Below are 26,866 nucleotides of genomic sequence, written 5' to 3'. Positions count from 1 at the left end.
GAGATTGATGTGGAGCATCCAGTTCCCCATGTGCATACACAAAATGGCATGGCCGAGTCATTAATAAAACGGTTGCAGTTGATTACAAGACCGTTAGTCTTGAGAAAAAAGCTCCCAATTTCTATATGGGGTCATGCTATATTGCATGCGGCTGCACTGGTTCGGTTAAGACCGACTACAAATCATAAGTACTCCCCATTACAATTGGCATCTGGGCAACAGCCAGATGTATCCCATCTCCGTGTTTTTGGGTGTGCGGTCTATGTTCCGATAGCACCGCCACAAAGAACAAAAATGGGCCTACAAAGGAGATTGGAAATATATGTGGGTTATACGTCACCAAGTATAATAAGATATCTGGAACTGGTAACTGGTGATATGTTTACGGCACGATTTGCCGATTTCCATTTTAATGATGATGAATTTTCAGCGTTAGGGGGAGGAATTAGTAGAATTCCTAAAGAGATTACATGGTGTACACCATCGTTGTTACACCTTGACCCCCCTACGAATCAATGAGAACTGGAAGTTCAGAAAATTGTGCATTTGCATAATTTTGCAAACCAGTTACCAGATGCGTTCACAGATACGAGAAGGGTGACGAAGTCATGTATACCCGGTGAAAATGTTCCATCCAGAGTTGATGTTCCTAAAGAACAAACTGATGGAAACAAATTTAATGAACCTAGGGTTCAGTTAAAGAGGGGGAAGCCAGCGGGTTCTAAAGATAAAAATCCCCAAAAGAAAAAGAAATTGGATGAGCAAAATAGTAAGATTCCAGAAGAACCTGATATTGAAAGATGTCTGAAAGAAGACATAAATAGAAAGGTTCCAGAAGAACCTGATACTGAAAAATGTCTGAAAGAAGGCATAGATAAAGATGATCCAGATGACGAGAAGGGAACATAAAAGTATGAGATTTCCATCAACTACGTCTGAGATGAAAAATTATGGATCAGAAATAAGATAAAAGATGTTGATGAAATGTTCTCCTTTTCTGTGTCCAAAGAGATCGATCATGAAAATGATGATCCCGATCCAAGGTCCATTTTGGAATGTCAGAAAAGACATGATTGGGAGGAGTGGAAGAAGGCCATTCAAATTGAATTACTCTCCCTGAATAAAAGAAATGTCTTTGGACCTATAGTCATAACGCCTGAGAATATAAATCCTGTTGGGTATAAGTGGGTATTCGTGAGAAAAGTAAATGAGAAAAATGAAGTAACACGATATAAAGCCCGATTAGTTTCCCAAAGTTTTTCTCAGAGACCGGGAATTGATTTTGAGGAAACGTATTCTCCGGTAATGGATGCAATTACGTTTAGCTTTTTGATGAGCCTAACGGCGTCTAAAAATCTTGAGATGCATCTCATGGACGTTGTGACTGCATATTTATATGGATCGTTGGATAACGATATATATATGAAACTCCCTGAGGGATTGAAAATGCCTATAGCATTGAAAAAAAAATCCAGGGAGATTTGTTCGGTCAAGTTACAGCGATCACTTTACGGATTAAAGCAATCCGGACGCATGTGGTACAATCGCTTAAGTGAATATCTTTTGAGTAAAGGATATGTGAATAATGCAGTTTTTATAAAAAAATCGTCATCTGGCTCTTTGATCATTGTTGTATATGTAGATGACCTGAACATAATTGGAACTCAAAAGGAGGTTGATGATGCTCGAACTCATATGTAAGAAGAGTTCGAAATGAAAGATCTCGGCAAGACAAAGTTTTGTCTTGGGCTCCAGATTGAGCATCTTCGAGGAGGATTATTTGTGCATCAATCAAATTATACGAAAATATTATTGAAACGCTTTTATATGGATAAAGCGGCTCCTTTCAGTACTCCAATGGTTGGTAGAACTCTCGATGTTGAGAGAGATCCTTTTAGGCTCTGTGAAGATAGCGAGAAGATATTAGGTCCTGAAATACCTTATATGAGTGCTATCGGTGGGCTTTTGTATCTTGCAAACCGTACCAGACCTGATATTTCCTTTGCTACTAACCTTCTGACAAGATATAGTTCTTCTCCTACTCGCAGGCACTGGGACGGAATAAAGCATGTATTTCGTTACCTCCAAGGTACAGTTGATTTAGGATTAATATATTTTAGAAAACCCGAGTTTGGTATGGTTGGTTTTGCAGATACATGATACTTATCAGATCCTCATAAGGTTCGATCGAAAACCGGCTATGTTTTTACGATTGGTGGAACCACGATCTCTTGGCGGTCCCATAAACAAACTTTGGTTGCGACATCTTCGAATCATGCAGAAACTACTGCGCTTCACGAAGCATGTCGAGAATGTGTATGGCTTCGGTCAGTGATTCACCACATACAATCAAGCGGAATAGTCAATGAGAAAGAGCCGACGGTAGTATTTGAAGAGAATTCGGCTTGTGTCGTTCAACTCAAAGAATGCTACATCAAAAGCGACAGAACAAAGCATATCCCTCCGAGATTTTTCTAGTACATAAGGGAGCTCGAGAAAAATAAAGAGGTGGATATCGAGTATGTACGGTCATGCGACAATCCGGCTGACTTGTTCATAAAAGCTCTTCCGACTACAACATTTCGAAAACACGTCTATGGTATCGGAATGCGGCATTTGCGTGACCTGTGACAAGAAATCTATGTCTACTATTCTCAGGGAGAGATTACGGCAGTGTACTCTTTTTTCCTCGTCATGGTTTTTGTCCTTATAGGTTTTTCCATGACTAGGTTTTTAACGAGGCACTACGTAATACAAGTTTGGATAATCAAGGGGGGGGGGGGGAGTGTTAAAGAAATAATAATAGAAAGATGATTATCCAATAGGACACTTGTCCTCTTCTCCCCAAGTGGTCCTTGCACCATCACCACTACAGATGTCCATTTGTGATTTTGTCTTGTTGTTCATAGTCGGTTAATACACCGACTTTGTTTCACTATAAATACATGTACTCTCCCTTTGTAATAAAAATATATATTTGAGTAAAAAAGTTATTCCCTCTCTCTCAAGTCAACATCACTCTCAACTCATCTCTCTTTCTCACGTGATTCTACCCAAAACACAAAAGAATATAATATTATAATTATTGGTACATACATAGAAGTTTCACATCTTATTACACAACAATTTTTTACTTTATGACATATGTTATCGACGGAAGCCATATAACATAAATGAATTGCCATAATTTTTGTGGCTATATTATTAAAAAACATTGTGAGCTAAAAGCAAATAATAGCTAAGTCGAGTAGACTTCAAACCACCGTCGCAGTGAACCTTCTTGTGGCTTCCATGCAGGACAGATCTACCTTTTTTAAAAAAAATTGTAATGCCCTATACTCAAATACAATTTTACGCCCACATATTTCATATCAATTTTCTTATAGTGCTCTTCATACAACTAAAATTATTGTATAAAATTGGAATGCCCTAAACGAACGATTCCTTTGCTTATGCTCCGTACCGAGCCTGCTTCTAGGATAGTAAAGAGAGATAATTCGAGTATGAATTGTCTTGTCAATGATTCTGGTCAAAGTACTTGCGTCCAGTAGAACTCCTTGTTTCCTTCGAGAATTTCACTCCTTCCAAATTAGTAAACTGTTATGTGGAAAACTATCTTCAGGAGGATGGAATCCAGCTTGATGCGTGTTGTGACTGTATCCGACCAATCTAGAGTAACACTTGAACCCAAAAGATTTGCCAGTAAGAAAGTCCTGATTGTAAAGGTAACGGAGCAAGCAAAGAACAAGTGATCTCTATTTTCATTTCATTCCCCACAACACGTACGGCCCTGTGTAGGACTCCACTCAGAGCCGGCCTTGAACAGAAGCGGGCCAAGTCCATGCTTCCGGCCACGAAATATTAAGTAAAAATCCGGCCGATTTTTTATTAAAACTTCCATCAGCCTACTTGGTAACAGACTATTGTTAGCTTGATGAGGTCATGAGTTCGAGCCTAATCGGCCAAATAATTATTTTTGGTTTCTAGCCCACAGATTTCTAGGAACGCTAACCGATACCAATAAACCTTATGACTTTTAACCCGAGTAAGTTCCCATGTGTTTGCTGCAGAAAAATGATCCTTGTAAGCATCATCACTATGATTCCATAAAACAATGTCCTTTCCGAGACTGGCCTGCGTACTTCAACACTTTCAATCCTCTCATAGATATCATTATAAACTCATTTGCCTCTACTCCTCATTCCCTAATCACTACAAGAAAACACAAGTTTAGCGAGAAAAATTAACGAGGAAAACTAATCCTCGTAAATTTATGTCGACTTTACGAGGAACTTACGAGGAAATATTAAATCAACGCTATTTCTTCGTAAAATAACGACGAAATCATTTCGTCGTAAAGTCGATATAATGTCACGTGGCTTTTATGAGGAAAGACGCTTTCCTCGTAAACTCGACGTAAATATAGCGCGTACTTTACGAGGAAATATTTTACGTCTACTTAGTGAGGAAATTTTGAATCCACCAACTTTGTAGTTGTAACACGTTTTTTTTCGGCAACCTAACTAAATTTCGTCGTAAATTCCTAGCAAAACTACAACTACCAGATTCAAAAATTTCCTATAAATATGGACGTTTGAACATCATTTTAAACACACCAACAAGAAAAAAAAACGTGAAAGAAAAAAAAGGTCGGGCTCCGGGAATATTTTCGAGTTGCGGAGGTGGATGTATATGCATAGAGATGCTAATGGGAGAGTGACGAAAGAATACCTTGCGGGGCTGGAGACATTTATGCATCAAGCAGATTCCACACCGCTCACCCAAGAAAGCAGTAAGATGTTCTGTCCTTGTCGGAAATGCAACAATTCAAAATTGGCAAATCGTGAAAATGTTTGAAAGCATTTAATAAATAGAGGTTTCACGCCAAATTACTATATCTGATTTCAACATGGAGAATGTTATAATTATGATCAGAATGAAGCTAGTAGTAGAAATATCAATTTTCAGGAAGAACCGGTTGATCATCATTTGCATAATGAACATAGTTACCATCAGGAGGAGCAGATGGTAGATTATGATAGGGTTCGTGATATGGTAGCTGATGCATTCGTAGCTCATGATGAAGATGAAGAACATAACATAGATGCAAAAAAGTTTTATGAAATGTTAAATGCGGTGAATCAGCCACTTTACAGTGGTTGTAGAGAAGGTCTCTCTAAATTGTCGTTGGCTGCTAGAATGATGAATATTAAAACTGATCACAATCTACCTGAAAGTTGCATGAATGAATGGACATATTTGTTTAAAGAGTATTTGCCGGAAGACAATGTGTCTGCTGATTCTTATTATGAGATTCAGAATCTGACTTATAGTCTTGGGTTTGCCTTCGGAGATGATAGATGTTTGCATCGACAACTGCATGATCTACTGGGGAGATGATGAAAAGTTAGAAGAATGTCGGTTCTGCAAGAAGCAACGATTCAAGCCGCAAGGACGGGGACGTAATAGGGTACCGTACCAAAGGATGTGGTATCTACCAATTACAGACAGATTGAAAAGATTGTATCCATCTGAGCAGACAGCCGGAGGGATGAGATGGCATGCCGAGCATACTAAGACTGATGGTGAGATGACTCATCCATCAGATGCAAGAGCCTGGAAATTTTTTAACAAAGTACATCCGAAATTCGCTAGCAATAGCCGGAATGTGTATCTTGGATTATGCACAGATGTATTTAGTCAATTCGGAATGTCAGGGAGACAATATTCATTGTGACCAGTCTTTCTTACGCCATACAACCTGCTACCGGAGATGTGCATGCAACAACAGTTGCTATTCTTGACCATATTAATACCTGGTCCGAACCATTCAAAAAGGTCTCTGGATGTTTTCCTACAACCACTGATAAAAGAGTTGAAGGATTTGTGGTCAACAGGGGTGATGACGTATGACTGCTCAACGAAGACGAATTTTACGATGCGAGCAATGCTTTTGTGGACCATAAGTGACTTTCCTGCCTATGGGATGTTGTTTAGATAGACTACACATGGGAGATTAGCTTGTCCATATTGTAATAGAACGACAGATGCGTTTCAACTGAAGAATGGTAGGAAGACAAGTTGGTTCGATTGTCACCATTGATTTCTTTCCATTGGCTATCCGTACTGAAGAAACAAGAAATTGTTTAGGCACAAAAGGGTTGTGAGAGACACTCCTCCTCCATATCTAACTGGAGAACAAAATGAAGCGCAAATCGACTACTACGGAGCTAACGAAACAATTCGTTGTGGTGGTAATTGGCATGTCCCCGGTAATATGCCTGATTCTTACGGTGTTCATCACAACTGGCATAAGAAGAGTATATTTTGGGAGTTGCCATATTGGAAGGATCTTCTTCTGCGCCACAACCTCGATGCGATGTATATAGAGAAGAATTTCTTTGAGAACATCATGAATACAATATTAAATGTCCCAGGGAAGACAGAAGGCAACATACAATCGAGGTTGGACTTGCCGGATATTTGCTCAAGAAGTTAGTTACATATAAAAAGCAATGGACAAGTTCCCGTTCCGATATTCAGATTGTCTTCAGAAAAAAAGTCGGTATTGTTCAACTGGGTGGCATCAGAAGTGAAGTTCCCCGAAAGGTATGTTTCAAATCTCTCTAGATGTGTTGAAAATGGTCAAAAGTTCTCCGGGATGAAGAGTCATATTGTCATGTCTTTATGCAACGACTACTTCCCTTTGCATTTGCGGAGCTACTTCCAACAAACGTAGATGAAGCACTTGCAGGTAGTATATTATAACGCAGTAATTTTATAATGATTTAGTTTGCAATAATATATGACTAATAATGTGTTTAATTGTTTTTGGAATATACAAGGCATTGGAGCATTTTTCAGGGATCTGAGCACACACACTCTTAAAGAAGAAGTCGTGGAACAGCTTCACGAGAACATTCCCATCTTATTGGGCAACTTGGAGAAGATATTTCCTCTGGGATTTTTTGACGTCATGGAGCATCTAGCTGTCCACCTCCCATATGAGGCATTGCTTTGTGGACCTGTACATTATGGATGGATGTATCAGTATGAGCGAGCCATGAAATATTTGAAGGGAAAAGCAAAGAACCTCGCAAAAATTGAAGGTTCTATAATTGCTGGAAGTTTGACGGAAGAAACTTCTCACTTCACATCGTACTACTTTGCGTCAAAACTACGTACCCAGAAAAGAGCTCCAAGAAGATATGATGATGGTGGTGTCGCGCCAACATATGCAGTTTCTGGTGTTCCAGACATCTTTAGCCAGATTGGACGACTCGGTGGGAAATCAAAAGAGGTTTGGTGGTCGAGTGAAGAAGACGCTCATAGTGCACACACCTATATTCTTCTCAATTGCGAGGATCCATTGATGCGTTATTTTGAAAGGTAACATATATGGACACTTCTAAACACATATAAGTATAAATTATATAATTGCCAAAGATTAATTAATAGAAAATGTGATTTTACAGCCTATTTGTTTCTCAAGTCGAAGAAACATTCCCAGGTATATCCACAAGTGACGTAGACAAAAGGAAAGATTAACACTTTATTAAGTGGTTGAAGAATCCTGTATTAACTCAAACTCTTAATTTTTTCAGGTCGATCAAACTCTTTTTTCATACATGATCTGTATTTCAACGTTCTCTTTATTTTTGCAGGTTGATTATGACGACGATGCAGATTATCCTAAGTGGTTACACGAAGTAATTCAATCTCCACTTGTAAAGGTCACCACATCACAAATGTATTTCACATGAGGCTATACTTTTCACACATATGAGTATGGTAGACAGCGGGTGACCAGTAACTATGGAATATGTTTGAAAGGGAAACAAATTTCTATGGGATCTTGACGGAGATTATTGAAGTCGAATTCCCCGGGATATCGAAGCTGAAATGCATCCTCTTCAAATGTGAATGGTTCGACCCCGTCGTCAACAGAGGTGTTCGGTTTAACAAATTCGGTGTAGTTGATGTCAATGGTGGACGAAGGTACAACAAATTCTTCTTTTGCCATACATGAGACAAATAAATTAATTTCTATGTTTTCTTTATTTTTGCAGGTACAACAAATTCGAGCCTTTCATCTTAGCTTCATAAGCAGACCAAGTGAGCTTCCTTCTATACACTCGGATGAGAGAATCATGAATAAATTGGTTAGCCGTGATCAAATTTACACCTCGAGGACGAATCATCAGTGGAGAAGAACCACCATTGCAAGAAGAACAGATAAATGAAGTCGAGGAACCTGAACAAGAAATTGATGACATCCTTCTCATTGATCTGCATAATCATGAGTACGAAGATCTTACCGACGATGCCACAGACGAAGCTGTTGAAGACGAGTTTAATGATAATGATGATGTTTCTAGTGATGCCGAGAATGTCGATGTATCCGATTGATGTATTTGTTTTTAATAAGATTGATTTTCAGACTTAATGCATGTGATTTGATGGATTTAATCATGAAAAACTATTTATATAATTTGATTTTGTGTAAGGTAATTGGAGTTTGTATTAGAAATAAGAGATTGAGATTATAAGTTAAGGAATTGTGGTTTTAGAATTTGGGGTTTGGAATGGAAAGAATAGATTGAGGTTAAAGGGAAGATGGGTTTGGGATTTGGAATATATAAAGTAGAAGATAAGGAAGATGGGGTTTGGGGTTTTGGATTTTAGGGATTTAAACATAATCCTCGTAATTTCCTCGTAAAATAACGACGAAATTAAAAAATAAAGAACGCGGGACTCGTTAATTTCACATAATCAGAAATCATCGTAAAGACCTCGTAACCGGAAAACGCGGGTCTTGCTATTTCCTCGTAAATGAAAAAGCGGGTCTCGCTAATTCCTCGTAAATAAACGACCAATTAGGGACTACCGTTGTAATATTTGAAAAAAGAAGAGAAGAAAAATACTGGAATCACAGGTGGGAAAAAACAAGGTGAGACCTACGTAAGTCTAGCCTTGTCTCCGCTCACATGTGTTCCAGTACCTTTCTTCTCCTTCTTTTTTTTCAAATCTTTCTAATTTGAGAAGCAAACTGGTGAGTAATTATCTTTGATTTGAGAAGCAAATTGGTGAGTTTATCTTTGATTTGAGAAGCAAACTGGTGAGTATTTATAGGAAATTTCGAAAGGTTTTACGACCAATTAGCTTCGTCTCATTCCTCGTAAATAAAAAAGCGGGCCTCGCTAATTCCTCGTAAATGAACGAGGATGTTACGAGGAAACCAAACACGGGCCTCGCGAGTTCCTCGTTTGGGGTTTGGAATATATGAAGTAGAAGATAAGGAAGATGGGGTTTGGGGTTTCGGATTTTAGGGATTTAAACATAATCCTCGTAATTTCCTCGTAAAATAACGAGGAAATAAGGACGAAAAATAAATAATAAAGAACGTGAGACTCGTTAATTCCACGTAATCAGAAATCGTCGTAAAGACCTCGTAACCGGAAAACGCGGGCCTTACTATTTCCTCGTAAAATAAAAACACGGGCCTTGCTATTTCCTCGTAATTTAACGTGCGCTTTACGAAAAAACAAAACGCGGGCCTTTGTAATTCTTCGTAAATTTACGAGGAAATTACGTGGATATCTAATCTCTTATATATACTTGCGAGCGCTCACACTTTCATTTCGTCTAAACTTCCTCTCTATTTCGTAGCAATGGTAACTCTCTCTAATTCCTCTCTAATTTGATTAGTTTAGGATAGATTAGGTGGTTAGTGTAGGGAATTTAGATAGGTTTACGGATTTTATGTTAATTAGTGTTGATTAGGTGGTTAATGTAGGGAATTTAGCTAGATTTATAGAAATTGTTAATTATAGAATTTGTTAATACTGTTGATGTTAACTTCAAAGGTTAAATTTTTTTTGCAGGGCCTTCGAAAGAACATGCTTACTCCCTATTACAGAGAGTTGTTCGGTGAGCCTGGTAATCGTTTAGACCCGCCTTCTTTGGCTCCCGGTTCTTCTTCAGCTCTCGGTTCTTCGGGTCCGGAGACTATCCCCGAGACTCAGTCTTCTCAGAGAGTCTCTCGGTCGCCTTCTTCTAGTGCACCATCGGTTCCTCATGTGCCTCCTATGATTTTAGATAATAGAGTAGGTATTGAGAGATTAAAGGAAGATTAGAGAAGATTAATGGGAGATTTGTAGAGAGATTAGGTAGTAATCATGTTTAAGAGTATTTAAGAATCATCATGAACAAGAGAGAGAGTCTAGAGAGAAATCTCAAACTTCTTAATTATTAATCTGATCAGAGTTTACAATATATATGATGAGGCAACACTATGATGAGGGTTTCATAAAGAGGCACTATTACAATAGATAAAGTTTGCTTTAATTCAATCCATCCAATGAGCTTATTCCTTGTGCATAAAGCTCCTTTTGCTTTATCCAGCTCTTCTCCAGCCTGTCACATGTGCCTCCTCTTCCCTTGCAACGGTCTGATGCCTTAGCAAAGGGAATAGGGCTTCTCTTCTTCATCCAAAGTTACCCGGGCAACTAGTATAACTAGTATACTAGGATAACTAGGGTAACTTTGGTTTAACCCTTGGAAGTTACTCAGATAACTAGTATTACTACGCCATGTACGGCCTCTTCATCATACTCAACTCCTCATGTCTTTCTCTTCCCATATATTGATCTCATCTCAACACTCCCCCTCAAGCTTAGCTTTGTGAAAGTCTAAGCTTGGATAGCCATGAGATCTTCCTTATTAAAAACCTCACCAAGGAAAACCAATTGGGACAAAACCTTGATAGGGAAAAAGAGTAAAGACCTCATGACTTAGGGGATCAGCTCCTTCTCTTTCCAAGATCTATGAATCCCAATCTGATGTGGATGGACTCCATAGTCTTTTGTCTTGCTGCCTTGGTGAACACATCTGCCAACTGATCTTCACTTCTTGTATAACATGGCAAGATCACTCCCAAGACTATCATCTGGCTCACCTTGTGGCAATCTAATTCAATGTGCTTTGTCCTCTCATGAAACACTGATTTGTAGCAATATGAATAGCCGTCTGATTGTCACAATGCATAGTCATTGGTGTTGCTTGCTCAATCTCCAAGTGCCTAAGAATCCCTTTGATCCATACCAACTCATTGGTAAGCTTTAGCATAGCTCTATACTCTGCTTCAGCACTAGAGCATGATACAACCTTCTGCTTCTTACTCTTCCAAGTAACCATGTTTCCTCCAATGAAAGTGTAGTAGCCTGTTGTAGACCTTCTGTCTGCTCTATCACCTGCCCAATCAGCATCACAATAACCCACAACTTCAGTGCTTTTATTGCAGCCCATCCATATACCAACCTCTTGAGTTCCATTCAGGTACATGAGAACCCTCTCCACCATGCGCCAGTGATGCTCTTTTGTAGCTTGCATATGCTGGCTCACTTGATTCATAGCAAAACAAATGTCTGGCCTAGTGATGGTCAAGTATATCAGCTTCTCCACAAGCTTCCTATACATCTTTGGATCATGGAACAACTTGTTGTCTTCAATCTCCCCCTCACGTGGAACCTTGTACCCATCCTCCATGGGCATCTTGGCTGTTCTTCCTCCATACACACAAACATCCTTCAAGAGATCCAATGCATACTTCCTTTGAGAGATAAACAATCCTTCCTTAGATCTGCACAGCTCAATCCCAAGAAAGTACTTCATCTCTCCCAAATCCTTTATATCAAATACTGATTTCAGAAACTCCTTGGTGGCTCGGATTCCTCCCTTATCACTGCCTGTTATGATGATGTCATCCACATACACAAGCAAAACAATGATGCCTGGGGAAGTATTGAGAGTAAAGAGAGTGTGATCAAGCTCGGACTTCCTGAAGCCTCTACCATTCAGTGTTGTGCTTAGCTTATTGTACCATGCTCTAGGTGATTGTTTCAATCCATAGATGGCTTTCTTCAGTCTAAGAACATTTCCTGGCTTCACCATTCCTTCAAGACCCGGAGGTGGTAGCATATAGACTTCATCTTCTAGCTCTCCTTGGAGGAAAGCATTCTTCACATCCATTTGCCAAAGATCCCACCCAAGGTTGGTTGCAACTGATAGTACAATCCTAATGGTATGGAGCTTTGCAACAGGTGCAAAAGTATCAATGTAATCCTCTCCATAGGTTTGTATGAAACCTCTTGCTACCAGCCTTGTCTTACGCCTATCAATCTTCCCATTAGGTAAATACTTGATGGTGAAGATCCACTTGCCTGACACAGCTCTCTTCCCCTTAGGCAACTCACTCTCATACCATGTATCATTTCTAATCATGGCATCAGCCTCATCATTGACTGAATCCCTCCACTCTTGAATCAGCATTGCTTCTTCATAGCTTCTTGGCACATAGATTTCATCTAATCTTACCATAAAGGAGTAGTGCTCTTTCGGAAACTCAGCAAAGGAGCACACAACTTGGGAAGGATGTTCCACAGCCTGGGCATTGTATAACACTCTCGTGTTTGCCCACTCGGAAGCATCCCTCCTTACCCGTGTGCTTCTTCTCAAAGGAACTTCTACTTGTTCCTCAACAGCTTCCTCTTGTATCTGGATTTCTTCTCCAGCTTCCTGACCTTCATTCTGAACTTCTCTTACTAATTCATCTCCACTTTGGACAGGAGAATCTGACCTTTGATCTTCTAGACCTCCAGCTTCTTCTGAGCCTTGATCTTTTAACCCTTCAGCTTCAGATTCACTCCCCCCCTCATGTTCAAAGTGGGATGGTTCTTCAGCGGCCACTTGAGTAGGCTCTTCACGCCTGCTCTGATCCTGGGACACGCCAATATCGAGTTCTTCTAGTATGTTTCTCAAACTAGCAGCTCTATCTGATGGTTGAGAAAGTTCTTCAAGCTCCTCCCAATTCTTCTCTTCATAATACCCTTTATCTTCCATGAACTTCACATCCCTAGACACCAAGACTCTTCTAGCAGTGGGATCAAAGCACTTGTATCCCTTTTGAGATGCGGAATATCCAATAAGCATAGCCTTGGTGCTCTTTGCTTCAAGTTTGTTTCTCATCTCTCCTGGCACCAGTACATAACACACACACCCAAATGTCCTCAAGTGATCCAGAACTGGTCGACTCTTGTTGAGTACCTCAAATGGAGACTGATCCTCTAGGATTCTGGTTGGTATCCTGTTGATCAGATAGCAAGTAGTTATCACAGCATCACTCCAAAATCTCTTAGGGACACTCTTGTGGAACATCATTGAACGGGCCACTTCCATGAGGTGTCTGTTCTTCCTTTCAGCAACTCCATCCTGTTGTGGAGTGTAAGGACAGCTAGTCTGATTTAGAATCCCATGTTGAGCTAGGTGATCTTTGAATGTGTGGCCTATGTATTCCCCACCATTATCTAACATGAAAATCTTAATCTTGGCATGATAATGGTTAGTAACATAGCTTTGAAATTTTTTAAATGCATCAAGAACCCTATCTTTTGTTTTAATGAGTGTTAACGAGGTTTATTTGGATTTTTCATCAATGAATGTGACATAATACTTATAATCATCCCTAGATATATAATCATCCCTAGATAAACATGGTGCAGTCCAAACATCAGAGTGAATCAAATCAAAGCAATTCTCATAAATAGTGGATGATCTTTGAAACACAGTCCTACAATGTTTGCCCAAAATACATGCCTCACAATCATTATTTTTAAACATGACACCTGGTAACATAATGCTTAAAGCCCTAACATGTGGATGTCCAAGTCTAGCATGCCACAATGCATCTTTACTTAAGGAAGAAACAAAACTAAATGAGAAGCAAGAACTAGAGATGGAACTAAGATCTTCAAGCATATAAAGGTCTCCTTTGGTTGCTCCTTGCCCAATCAACTTACTGCTCTTAATATCCTGAAACTTAACATCATCATGACTAAAAATAACATTGCATTGAAGATCAGTGGTGCATCTTTTGACAGATAAAAGATTAGAAGTAAACTCAGGAATGAAAAATGCTTTAGAGTCCTTATCAAACAGTTTCAGTTTACCAATTCCTCTAATAGGAATTCTATCTCCATTAGCAATCATAACATGTCCATGAGCCGGTTCTATGTCTTTAATCAGGTTATTATCACTAATCATATGATGAGATGCACCAGAATCAATGATCAAAGGTTTATGCATGTTTCTAGTAATCTCAGTCCTTGATGGTTCATGTTGTTTTATCAGGTTTCCTAGTAATCCTAACATCTTACTAGTTATACTCGGCTCACTAGTAGCAGTGTAAGCGCTTTTAAACATGTCTAGTAACTTATCAGTATTACTAGGATTACTAGCAGTAGTGTAAGAGCTTTTAAAAATGTCTAGTAACTTATGAGTAGTACTAGGCAATGTATGAGCAGCATATGAGTATCCAAGGGTGTTTCCGAGAGTGTTACCAGACTCCTAAAGAGCTTTGAAGAAGGCTTCAAGGTCAGCTCTCTTGAATACCTCCTGATCCATACCCTTTTCAATTAGTTGATGAGATGCCAAGGCTCTACCTTCACTTTCACCCACCTTAGCGCCTGAGCTAGCTCTGGATGAACCAGCACCATTTGCTTCAGCAGAAAGATGAGCCTTTGCTTCCCTATCCTTGTTGGACCCACGTGGCCTGAGGTGAGGATGTAGGATCCAACACTCACTTTTCTTGTGACCGATCCTCTTGCAATGCTCACAGCTTCCCTCATACTTTTCATACTTCCTTCCTGAGCTTTTGTATGCAGCCTTGTTTGCTTACATTCCTTCAGCTTGATGAGCCATAGTGGGCTCACCCTTGCCTCCAAACAGGCCAAGAGATCCCTCTTCCTTCTGAAGTTGCGCGCATACTTCCTCCATGGATGGTAGGTTAGGCGATCTCAAGATGTGTTTGATGACATCCTTGTAGCAAGGATCCAATGTCATCAACAACTCAAACACTTGATCTTGTTCTCTTCTTTCCATAAGAGCTGCTTGATCAGTGGTGTTAGGTCTTAGACTTTCAAGTTCAGACCATAATGATCCAAACTTTCCCATGTGTTTGGTGAGCTCTCCTCCATCTTGCTTCATGGAGTTAATGACTCTCTTCAGTTCAAACACACGACTGATGTTGGAGACGTTTCCAAACGTCTTTAAGAGGGTCTCCCACAAGTGTTTGGGAGTCTCACAGTAGCTGTAAGCTTCAATAAGAGGGACATCAAGAGATCCTTGCAGCACGGAGAGCACCATCAAGTCTTCACTTTTTTGCTTCAGCTTTGGTGAGAGTCTTTTCCTCTTCACCTTCTTCAGTTTTGTTGGCCACTGGCTTCGGACCATCATCAGTGATGTGGCTCCACAGCCCTAGCCTTGCAATAGCAGTCTTCACCAATCGAGACTACAAGAGGTAGTTTGAACCACCTTTCAACGCAACCGGGACAATAACTAGCTTGCTGAAGTTGTTTCCCTCCATCTTCTCTTGCTTGAACCAGAAATGACTAGAAAGCTTCAAACTTGCAACTCAGCTGAAGAACACACAGTGCCAGACTTCAAGAACACACGAACTCAAAGCACAGCACCGGAATGAGAGTCCATGTTGAGGAACATGCGACAACAACATCCCATTCCAGGCGAGTCATCCGGCACACATAACGAGGCGGATGTTGCGAGGAGGAGTGAGGAATTCTATCAGGCGATGAACGACCCTTAGTTCTTTTTCTTCCGGTTGTTGTATTATAAATTCAAAACTTATATATATAAAATATTTTCGTATTGATTTTTATTTTAAATTATAATTTTATTAATAAATTAAATAATTTTAATTATTTTTTTAATTATATTTTTAAATTCTATAAAATAAAAAAATGAAGTAAATTCGTAGCTAAATTACCACTTATTTACGTGGAAAGTTTACGAGGAAATGACGAGGAAGGTTAAACGAGTATTTTACGAGGAAATACTTTCGAAGTATTTACGTGTATTTTATGAGGAAATACTTTCGAGATATTTACGTGTAATTTACGAGGAACACCTTTCGAGGTATTTATGAGGAAATATAGCGACCTCCTTACGTGGAATCATTACGTGGTTTTACGACAAAATGATGTACTTCGTCTTTACGACGAAATGTTTTCCTCGCTAAGTTACGACGAATTGGTGAGGAAATATGCGTTACAACGAACGAGTAATGACGAAACGTGTTTCCTCGCTAATTCCTTGTAAAGACTCTTTTACGACGAACTCACGAGGAATACCTCCGTCGTTAATCTCATGTTTTCTTGTAGTGAATTCTTTTCGGTAACTGCCTCTGAAACAGTGGCATTACCACGGGTGCCTAAGTAACGAAGACCTGATCCCCCTGTTCTATGAATCGGTTTTCTCAGACCTAGCCAGTCATCAAACCAGAAATATGTTGAAGAACCATCTCGTACCTCGACTCTAAGGAAAGATAATGCTTGTGGTATGAGCTTTAGAAGTTTACGCCAAGGCCATGATCCTCCACTCCCTGTGGTAATGACCCAAAATGAACCGTTTTTGCAGCAACTCTCTATTTACCCAAGCAACCCAAAGCGAACCCGAAAAGGAGAAGAATCACCATATAACTAATTTCGAAAGCTATAAACAATTATCATAAAAACATTATATTAATTAACAAAGTGTTCTGAAAAAGAAGACTATAGTTCGTTGACAAATGTATGAATATTATATTTATTTTTTCGTATAATTCATTTATGTAGGTTCCACAAATTTTGGTCCAATAGCAAAAGACATAATTAGCCTTAATGATATTTTATAACTTATTTTTAAGTTATAAGGAATATCTTGTAATATATCATATGATACTAAGGTTAAATTTAAAGTGTACTTTTCTATTATTCTCTTTTAATATAGAGGATAATCAAACCGATAATTAGTTATATGTATACCTTTTACAATCTCGCTTTTTTCCTTTTAAAACTAAATTTTATAATCAAGTTTATAATTAGTTTTTAGATGAGATGATCTATTCTTCGTTTTTCTTGGGAGAAATAAACAAACATGAATAACAAAATTTCAACAATTCCTGATCACACTAAAGCTAGAAAAATTGAATTCAACAGTCATAAACCATAATTAATAATTGCATGACCAATCATATCCAAAATTCACAATTCTAGGTGGTTCCATTCCATAGTGCGTAACCTTTTGTAGTAACTGAAATCTGCATCCACTTGTAACAAATTCTATCAAAAAACTATCACCAAAGTCAAAGTCAGTTTGTAATATATCAAACTGTGTATTCTTACAGGGTAGATAACCAGAAGTCATTAACTCAGCTAGAAAAAATTCATGGACATTGTGTTTGACTTTCTCAGTTTGAGTAACCAATAATGCTTTATGCATGATAATAAATTGATAAAATATATGTTAGAGGAGGGGTAAATATCTTATACTCTTTTCGTTTCAAAAATATGTATATTTTGAGTTTTCATATATATTAATAAAATATTTTTAAATGTAAATGTATTATTTTGTTTTTAACTATTCTCACTTTTTTTAGCCAATCTCAATAAACCTAATTAATTTATCATTGTGATTTACTAAAAATGCATTAAAAATATAAAAAATATATTTTAGGAAATTAAAACATAAATTGCGAGTAATATATTATGATACACGTCATTTCTTAAAATACGTGTTTGAAGTAACATTAATATATGTTTTGATTCAGTAAGAGACATATCTGCAGTTTAAATAGTCCCATGCATATCCCAAAACGATCAAAAGTAGAGGAACTGTCACGTCCGAACGACTCTGTTATTTGTCTTTTCTTAATCTCAGTTCCAATCAGATTGAAGTTTCATTAATTAACCAGACCAAAAAGATTCCTTAGAAAAGAACATTAATACCTAACCATTTAAAATGTTAGATGAACTACTCACCCCATTCTCTTTCCCCTGCCTTGTCTAAGCTCTGGTGGTCCGGGATCCATCATCGGCGTCTCTACCGCTGGAGGGAAGACGCGGTCGCAAGAGGAGTGGGTGTGGTGGGCCTGTCGTATGGTCAGTTGTGATCCGGTTCCCGGGAGACAGAGGCTTGCACAGATCTGTCGACGCCGATTTTATCTCCGAGGGGTGGAGGCTTCGACAGCTCCGCCGTCGTCGGTCAAGTTTCCGGGATGTGAAGGTATGTTCTTCCTTACGTCGCCGGCTGTGGTGGTCCGTTACTTTGGACTTTGGTTCCTTTGTGTGTGTGAGCTGTTTGGCTCGCGGTTAAGTGAGTATAATTGGATCTTGGATCTCAATCGGATGAGGAATCATTGACATTGGTAGATTCTCTCCGAGTAGAAGAAGGAAAAGCTTCGATGATAGCTGTGCTTCTAGTCGGGAGCTCTGCATATTTTGAGTTCCGGCGAAGCTAAGGGCAAAAGTGTGGTGTTTCTCCGCCGCCTGTCCAAAGTGTTTGGTGGTGCAAAGTCGGAGATGATCTCACATGGTCGATGAACTCTCCGGCGTGAAGACTTGGCTGCGGAGAACAACTACGGAGGTGTGGAGGCTCTGCAGGTTAGGAGCTCCGCCGAAAAATGGTGTCGGTGGCCGTCTCGATTCGGCGCGACTAGGGCGAACTGCCCGCGTTTGTGTATTGGGCCGGTTAGGCCGTGCTTTCCCTTTTGGCTTCGGCCTGTTCGTTGTAATTGCCCGGTTTGTATTATGGGTTTTTGTTTCAGTACGCTTGCACTTGGGCTTCGGTCATGAGCTTGGCCCGTTTCCTTTTTTAATAAAATTATGGACGGAAAAAAAAAAGAACTACTCACCCCATTAACTTAGAAGTGACTTTTACTATTTTACTACTAGCTTGATTATAGTAATATAATCACGTAAGAGCACTCCCATGATTTTTTTTCGAATATCTCAAATAAACAAATATTATTATTTCAATTAATGTAATTATAAAACTAAGTTTTAATTTAAAAAAAATATAAACAATACAAGAAATGAGTCTCATAAATTCTATGGACAATTTAAAGATTTTCATTTGAACTTCTTTCTCACTCTCTCTTTTTTTCACGAAACTTTCCAATGAAAATGTTCTTAGAAGTTTACCAAAGATTAGCCGACTGAAAATCTTAATATAACTAATGCAGTTACCATCTCATATTGGGTTTGGACACCATGTAACATGTTAACAACAGAGTTAAAGAAACCATTTTTAACGTTTCAGGTTTATTTGGGTAAAAATGAATCTACGTATCAGATTGACCGACCATACAACCTTTTTGTTGAAAACCGAAGACTTTGTTTGAACAAACACAAGTTTAAACTAAAAGAAGAACGGCAGATTTAGAGATGAAAGGTAAACACTTAACAATACAAATTCAACACATATTATTTATTTATACAATGTAAATACATTAGTGACTCTAACGCGATAAGCACCTGAACAAAACGTGATAGCATGTAGCATGAGGCATCTGGCAAGACAAGAAAACACAGCACAATATTCCAGAAACAGTAAACGATACGTAGTTGAAATGTGAATGTCCAATACGGTACGCATTTCTAGGCACCACGAGCATTTCTAGCTCGTTCCAAAAGACGGTCGCATTCGTTAGCCACTCTCGATAGCGACTCATGCGATGAACCACCATCGCAACTCACCGACTTCTCCGCCGTGTCCCTCAGCTTCTTCACTTTCTCTCTCATCTCACAACCTTCCTCCTCCACCATAATCCTTCTCACCAACGACTCGATCTCCACCCTCGAAACCACTTCCTCCGACATTAGCTTTCTAGACCGGATGGCGATTCCTAGCTCCTCGTTGAGCAACGTTGCATTCAGTTTTTGATCCGCAAAAAGCGGCCAGGCAATCATTGGAACGCCGCTAACTACGCTTTCAAGAATCGAGTTCCAACCACAGTGAGTAAAAAACCCACCGACGGCTTGGTGGGCTAGGATCTCGGCTTGTGGAACCCATGAAGAGACCACAAGGCCTCTCTCGTGAGTCCGGCTAAGAAACTCTTTTGGTAGATAGTCATGTACTTCCCCGCTATTAGTAGATAAATACTCGCTGCTAGCTGAACCGTCTACGGGGGCTCGGACCACCCAAACGAACCGTTGCTGGCTCAACTCGAGCCCCCAAGCCAGTTCCGTTAGCTGGTTACTTGAGAGAGAGCCGCCGCTTCCAAATGAGATGTAAAGCACGGACTCCTCAGGTTGCTTGTTTAACCAATCCAAAATCGGATGGTTAATTTTCAATGGATCAACCGGTCTGCATAAAGGACCAATTGGATAAACCGGTACACGAGCGATTCCACCCAAGAGCTTTGGGTCTTGAAGAGATTTCAAAGTTTTGGGCTCCATATCTTCCCATGTATTCACAATAAGACCATCAGCCGTTGGGAAAACTAAACCAAAAGGAACAAACTCCCGGTATATAAGGTCGGTTGGGTCAAGGAATGGTTCAAGAGTGTCCTCAAACCGAACCGGTTCACATCCAGGCATAGGCAAGGGTTTCTTCTTTATTATGTGCTCCTCTTCAACGTCTTTCTCCAGCGTTGGGAAATACATAGTCAACGCGAGAAAACGTGCGTTCGAAGCGATGAAGACATAAGTCAACATGTTGAACTCACCACCGAGCCGTAACGCGTCCAGACCGAACAAGTCTACGATCAAAGCCGTTGGTTTGTGCTGCATCTCCTCGATCTTAGACCGGAGGGTTGGTATGGTCTCACGCATCATGGTCAAAAGGTTGATCGCGATAAAGCCTGATGGGTTAACTAAACCGGAGATATCTGGAGTCGGGAGGCCGATGACGTCAATAAGTGTTGCATCGCAGCCAGGTGAGTTGAGAAATTGAGACTGAGCGGAGGCTGCGTCGGCTTCAAGGACGAAGATAGTGACTTGGAAGCCATGAGATCCGGCTAAGCGTTTTCCAAGCTCGATCACCGGGATGACATGGCCCATTCCTGGGCTAGCGAACATGATAGCATGTGGTCTTGTAATCTGCATAGTCTCTATCCATAAACGTTTGCTCCTTTTTGTTTGTTTGTGTTATGGGTTACTCTTGATAGTTGCAAATGAGTTTAATTTATAGAACCAAAAGTCTTCTTCCAACGTTTTGTAAATAGTATAATATAAGGTCTAATCTACCACCTTAATTGTCTTGCACTAACAAACAACATTTAATTAAATATCTAGGTGTAACTGTATCTCAGTAACCTGCATATATATAAGACAATTAAAGGAAAATAATTAACCATGTGAGCCGTCGCGAATGATCCATTTTGTGTTTAATGCATTGACCAAAGGATACAAAGATTATATATATATATATATACAGTATTTGCCAAAAAAAAAAAAAAAAAAATATATATATATATATATATATATACAGTACACACGTCTATTAATGTGTGTGTTAATGTACATATTTTGTATTGTATTACATAGGACATACCATTACCCTCGCACATATTTTCTCACTTTTCATTACGCAAGAACATACTTTGAGTTTGACACACTTTTGATCTTAAATTGACATTTATACGTTTTCACTAAATCATATATACATGTTAGAAGACTTGATTGTTGCCTCCTCATTTTAATCATTATCTTTTCTTTTTGTATTTCATTAATTGTAAAAACTAACAATAAATCTATTAAGTAGAGACAGTGACATGTTCTACTAATTTTTTCTTTTTTAATTTTTTTCTCTCATCCTTTTTTTGGCGTTGCAGGGAAATATCCCAATTTTTTCAAGGCAATCCATAAAAAAATCTAGACCAAAAGGAAGATATGTAACATTAGCCATCATTATATTTTGATATGTTGGCGTGAGTTTCTTCAAAGAAGGACCAGTAAACTTTTGCAATTGGTAGTACATATGGAAAATGGATACTTTACTAAAGTATTGGAGATAAAACTATATGCTCACTCTTGAACCCACATAGATGCTTCAAGCCACTTAACTGGTTTCGGTTCCGATTCGTTTGACTTCTAAGTTTCAAATAGTATCGAGTTTGAATCTTTCTTCTTGTCTAGTTACCGGCGAGTCTTCCTGACTTCAGTCTCTCCCCACAGATCCTCTACCCTTGCCCACATCACTATTCCTACTGACCACATAACCTTTAACCCTGACCACATAACTTCAGTCTCTCCCCACAGACCCTCTACCCATGCCCTGAGATTTAAGGAGCTGTAGGCAACTTATTAAAAATTTAGCTAAAAAGAATTTTTGGTAAATTTGGGACTCTAAAATTTTTTTACCGGCCCTGACCCCTGACCACAATTCTTTAGCCTCTAACCATAAAACCTCCGACCCTAACTACATGCACCAGACCCTTCAATCCTCAACAACCCTAGCCACAAAAGCCACCAAATCACTGGTCGCCTTAACACAACACCTCTAATCCTGCCCACATCACTACTTTTCCTGACCATGCATGTAACCTTTAACCATGACCACATACTTTCAGACTCTCCACACAAACCCTCTAACTCTAACCACAAATCCTCAGCCTCTAACCACAAAACTTCAGACCCTATTGACCACATGTTCTCAACCTAACCAACCACAAGTTCCATCCGCTACTTCCTTACGAACCACTGACCATTAACCACGCACCAATCCATACAATACGTTACTAACAGCTAACCACATGTTAAAAAAATACAAACACTTTCACTATGATAACCCACTGTAACTCCCAACAACTTATTAACCAGACTTCCTACCTTTAACCCTAACCATCAAATCAAAAATATTAACAATTAATCCAACGATTTTGTATGAAGCCCAAACCTACCAACTATTAATTACAACAATAAAGCCTAACTAATGACTTAAACAAAATCAAACTAACTTTTCATTTAGGCACGATTCTCCTTTCCATAGTGGGAGCATTTTCATCACAAATCAGCCATAACAATGACCTAAAATACACCTCATGGCCAAAGTATGTCAAAGTGTGAACGTAAAAGTCCAAAGTAGGCCAAAATGTAAATTTTATTTTTTTTGTAAAATTTGGACCTACCATTATGCATCTATATATATGTCATGTATGCATAAACTTTTTTTATACATCTCGTATGCAGCAGCTGTCATGAACTTAGGATTGAGAGGTTCACGAGATGGATGGAGCAAATACATCTCCGCGAACGTTAAGCGAGTAGCTACATATTGTGGTTCCTTTTGAAGAAAAGATTGAATCTCTCATGTTTGATCGAGAAACGGTGCTAAACGAGGGAACGTTCGGTTTTAAAGGTGGGTCAAGCAAAGACGTCTTATTGATGGTCGGAAATGCATTTCGTCGGTAACAAGGAAAGGAAATGGCGTAAAGGAAAGGGTGCCGGAGCTCGAAGAGCTTTACCATAAAGATACAACACACCACGTATGTGTGAATGATTTCGGATCCTCTTTACGTTGTCTCCCTCCTCTCTTTTATAGCCGACTTGGTGCTCTTCCGTGAACTAGCTCGCATCGCTTTTATGGGCTTTTAACTCGCTGGGCCGAGAAGCCCGCATCGCTTCGAGGAGCCGTTGAGCCGACTGTGTTTAGTCAATGCGCGACCGACTAAAAGTACTTTCATGTCGCGCCGAGAGATCGGCTCTCCAAGCCGCCGCTTCGAGCTGCTGCTACGCTTAGTATGGGCCGGCCGTCTGTTCTTCGGGCCTTGAGGGATGGTCAAATCCATCTTCTACAGTAAGTCTCCCCAGTTCATCGGCGAGTGACGTTCTGTCGAGCTCGATGAATTTGTAAAGTTAATGGTTTGGAAGGACAGATGGGCCGTCGCAAAAGTGCGTTGCTCGGTCGTCGTATTGCGAGACTTTTTCATGTATTCTCATGTTTTTAGGCGGTTTAATCGAGTCCCGGTCGAATCGGTTTTCGTTTGGTTAGGCCCGATTTTTAGTTCGACCATTGGTTCGGCTTGGGTTGGAACCGGTTATTGCGAGAATTCGAAACGGCGCGTCGATTTCTTCGGGCGGCTAGGCACTGTTTTGAGGCCCATGTAGGCCCATGTAGACCCAATGATGACGCCTAGGGGAAACGCCCCGCTCCTCCTCTATAAATACCTCTCCACTTCTCATTCTCTCCATTCTTCTCCGCGTTATCCAGGTAATTTCTCTCTCTTCCTCCTTGCTTCTCTCTAGGTTGTTGTTGTTGTAGAATAGATAGCGGTATGTCGTCTGGTGGGAGGTTATCTCGTAAACAGAAAGGGAAAGAGGTTGCGACTGCATCTAGTCCCGGGAGAGATGCGAGCGGGGTTCCGCTCGAAGAGTTCGAACAAGTCCATCACGAAGCGATGATGGACACTAGGAATTTGGATCTGTCTCAAAGGTCTTGGTTTCCGAGTCAGCGCGCTCATACCGACAAGAAGTAGGAGGAACTCCAGCTGAGCCGCAGGTTTGCGAAAGAGACGGTTCGGGCGGTGCGAGAGACGGAGCTCCTCTTGTTAATTACGTACCGACATGCTACTACCCTGGAGAGATCTTCGAAGAACTTTCGGCTGTAGCTCCCGAGTTCATGCGCTCTCCGGATGTGAGTGGTCAGGCCTGGGAGAACGTTATCGAGATGCAGTCGACTCCTGACAGTGTGAAGAAACTTTTGAGGGAACGTCGCGGATTGGGGGTGACTTTCCTGATTCCTTCGAAAAGCCAGAGGCCTTGGTCGCCGCCGGTTGGGTTCCAGTGCGTCTATGAATCCTATTTTCAAGACGATACGAAGCTCTGGTTCCCGATCCCTCGACTGGTTACATCGTACGTGAGGCGCCGAGGCGCAGCGATCAGCCATTTCCTGAATGGCTCATGGCGTATCGCGGTTGCCTTGATGGTCATGGCTGCCGAGATCGATGTCTCTCTAAGTGTTTGCGCTTTCGAGGAGTTGACGTCCATCAGCTCGTTGGACGACGGCCTTTTGTTGATAAAGATGCGACCAAGCTATAACGTGATAGGGGGCACCCTAATAAGACATTTGACTGGCAGAGGTCTTATTTTTACGTCAAGTGCGACGATTCTGCCTTCAAGGATCCTCCGGACGAAGACTACCGTGTGTTGTGGAACACCTTACTTGGTAGAGTACCCTCGTTAACTCGCGTTGTTTCTTCGCATACTAACCGTTTTTATTCTCATTGTTTTTTTTCTTTGCAGCTGATCATCCGACTTGTCGCGAGTATCCAGAGGAATTCCTGTCGAGCGCCCGTGCCGTCGCGAGACTCGATCAAGAGCATTGGGGGAACATTTCTTGGGAGAGGGTTCGTCGTTGCATTGATCGCTGTTCCAGGAGTAATTCTGCTCTTTTCCTTGTTCTGCTGCGACTCTATGCTTCCACTTTCGTGACTAAGCCTTTTGTTCATGTTTTTCGCAGAGGATTGGAATTCAAGTTACCTTCCCACGGCTAACAAGGTTAAGAGACGGATCTCGCTGTTCACCAAAGAAGAACATAAGAGGATCAACGAAGCGAGGAAAATGAGGGGCCTTCCTGATCTAAGTGCCATGATGGCGACCCAGCTTGGTCTGCCGAGTGCTGAGCCGTCAGTACCCTCTAATGAGATGGTGGTTGCCGATACAATCGACGCGACTCTCCAGCGTCAAGACTCTTCCCCCGGCGCCACCGCCGCTGCTTCTAAGAAGAAGAATAGCAAGAAGAGATCTCGCGACGATCCCTCCGTTGGTGAGGATCTCGAGACTCTTCCAGAGGAAACTGATCACACTGAGGCCACCGAGCCGCCCACGAAGAAGAGAAAGAAGAAGAAGCAGTCGAACACTCAGCAATCTCTAGAGGAGAACGTTGCGACCCGAGGTGCTGGAGTTGCCGGTTCGTCTGCTCGGGCTGGCTCGACTGTCGGGCCAACTCCTAACTTGGCTTTAACAGACAAACCCGGGAATGTTTCGCCCGAGGTTCCGCTTCAGAAGAAGAGATCGAAGCAAGCGAGCGAGCAGGGAACGACCAGTAGCCAGGTTCCTTCTGCTTCTGCTCCAAGTGTTGCCAGAGCTTCTGCTCCATCGGTCCCCGGGGCGTCGGCTCCCGGTACGTCGACTGGTGGTGCTCCGGTCGTCAGGAAGACTCTGAGGGTTGAGTTTCCCGACCGCGTCTTGTTTGAATACGATGGACCGACTCCCCTCATCTATGCTCCGAACAGATGCGCGGAACTGGTCAGTCAGATCAAATGCAGCCCGAAGCCTCTTCCACCGGTTGCTGACTTGATCTTCCAGGACGAGTACGTTGATGCTGCTCGTACCAAGTTGCTGGTAAGACTTTCCTTCGTCTCCATCGTCTTTTCCATTTGCATTGTATTTATTTTATTTGCTTAAGTGTTTTGGCTTCCGTACTTCGCAGTGCGACGGAGTCTCGAACTTCGTCATCGAGAAATACGACACAATGCTGAAGGAAGCGCTTTCAGAGTCGGAGAAGCTGAAGAGGACGGTGGCGGCCAAAGGTAGGCTTCTTCGCCGAAAGAGGGCGGAATGGCAAGAATAGTATGATAAAATGGCCGAAAAACGGGATCGAGCAGTTGCTCGGAGAAAGGCTCAGAAGGAGCGAGCTGATGCAGCTGAGGCGAAGCTTTTCATCGGTCGCTCTACCATCGAAGATTTGGAGCTGCGAAAGGCCAATCTCATGGAGGAAATGGGAGTTAAGGCCGCAGAGCATAAGAAAGACTTAGGTCGACTCAGGTACTCGCGTATCTATGAGGTTACAAAGGAGAGGGTGAGGGTTGAGACCGAGATGATCGCGAAATCCAACAAGCACTTCGGAAATCAGCGCGACTGGTGGGCTCGTTGCTGTTGCAGAGTCAGGCATTCGGAACTAAGAACACCTTGAAGCTTTGAAGGCTAGCGGTCGTGACGTCCCTCAGGAGACCATTGACATGTTTGCTGCCCAAGAAAAGCAGTTCGAGAAGGAAGCTGCAAAACTAAACCCTGGCGAGATCCCCGAGGACAAC

At 40.9% G+C, this 26,866-nt stretch overlaps 2 protein-coding genes across 2 annotated transcripts; one reads left to right on the top strand and one right to left on the bottom strand.

Moving 5' to 3' along the window:
- Window positions 1-19,296: 19,296 nt before the first annotated feature.
- On the bottom strand, window positions 19,297-21,027 carry LOC106374573 (UDP-glycosyltransferase 72E1-like). Its single transcript, XM_013814570.3, has one exon. It carries the CDS (start codon window positions 20,934-20,936, stop codon window positions 19,488-19,490), a length of 1,449 nt encoding a protein of 482 aa, XP_013670024.1. The 5' UTR covers window positions 20,937-21,027; the 3' UTR covers window positions 19,297-19,487.
- A 3,079-nt stretch (window positions 21,028-24,106) lies between these two features.
- LOC106373356 (meiosis-specific protein ASY2-like) lies at window positions 24,107-26,403 on the top strand. Its single transcript, XM_048743771.1, has 5 exons — window positions 24,107-24,214; window positions 24,265-25,009; window positions 25,074-25,208; window positions 25,291-26,174; window positions 26,263-26,403. The coding sequence occupies exons 1-5, from the start codon at window positions 24,107-24,109 to the stop codon at window positions 26,401-26,403; spliced, it is 2,013 nt and encodes a 670-aa protein (XP_048599728.1).
- The last annotated feature ends 463 nt before the right edge of the window (window positions 26,404-26,866 follow it).

The sequence above is a fragment of the Brassica napus genome, chromosome C1 (genome assembly GCF_020379485.1).
Source record: "Brassica napus cultivar Da-Ae chromosome C1, Da-Ae, whole genome shotgun sequence".
NCBI classification, from domain to species: domain Eukaryota; kingdom Viridiplantae; phylum Streptophyta; class Magnoliopsida; order Brassicales; family Brassicaceae; genus Brassica; species Brassica napus.
Note: the sequence above shows the minus strand (reverse complement) of the source record. Positions and strands in the feature narration are given on the sequence as shown.

What these genes read in the sequence shown, in the direction of transcription:
- LOC106374573 (XM_013814570.3), bottom strand. Translation starts at nt 20,936, where the DNA reads ATGCAGATTACAAGACCACATGCTATCATGTTCGCTAGCCCAGGAATG.
- LOC106373356 (XM_048743771.1), top strand. Translation starts at nt 24,107, where the DNA reads ATGTCGTCTGGTGGGAGGTTATCTCGTAAACAGAAAGGGAAAGAGGTT. An exon ending in CATTGATCGCTGTTCCAGGA is followed by an intron (nt 25,209 to 25,290) that starts GTAATTCTGCTC and finishes TGTTTTTCGCAG; the next exon opens with AGGATTGGAATTCAAGTTAC. An exon ending in CTGCTCGTACCAAGTTGCTG is followed by an intron (nt 26,175 to 26,262) that starts GTAAGACTTTCC and finishes CGTACTTCGCAG; the next exon opens with TGCGACGGAGTCTCGAACTT.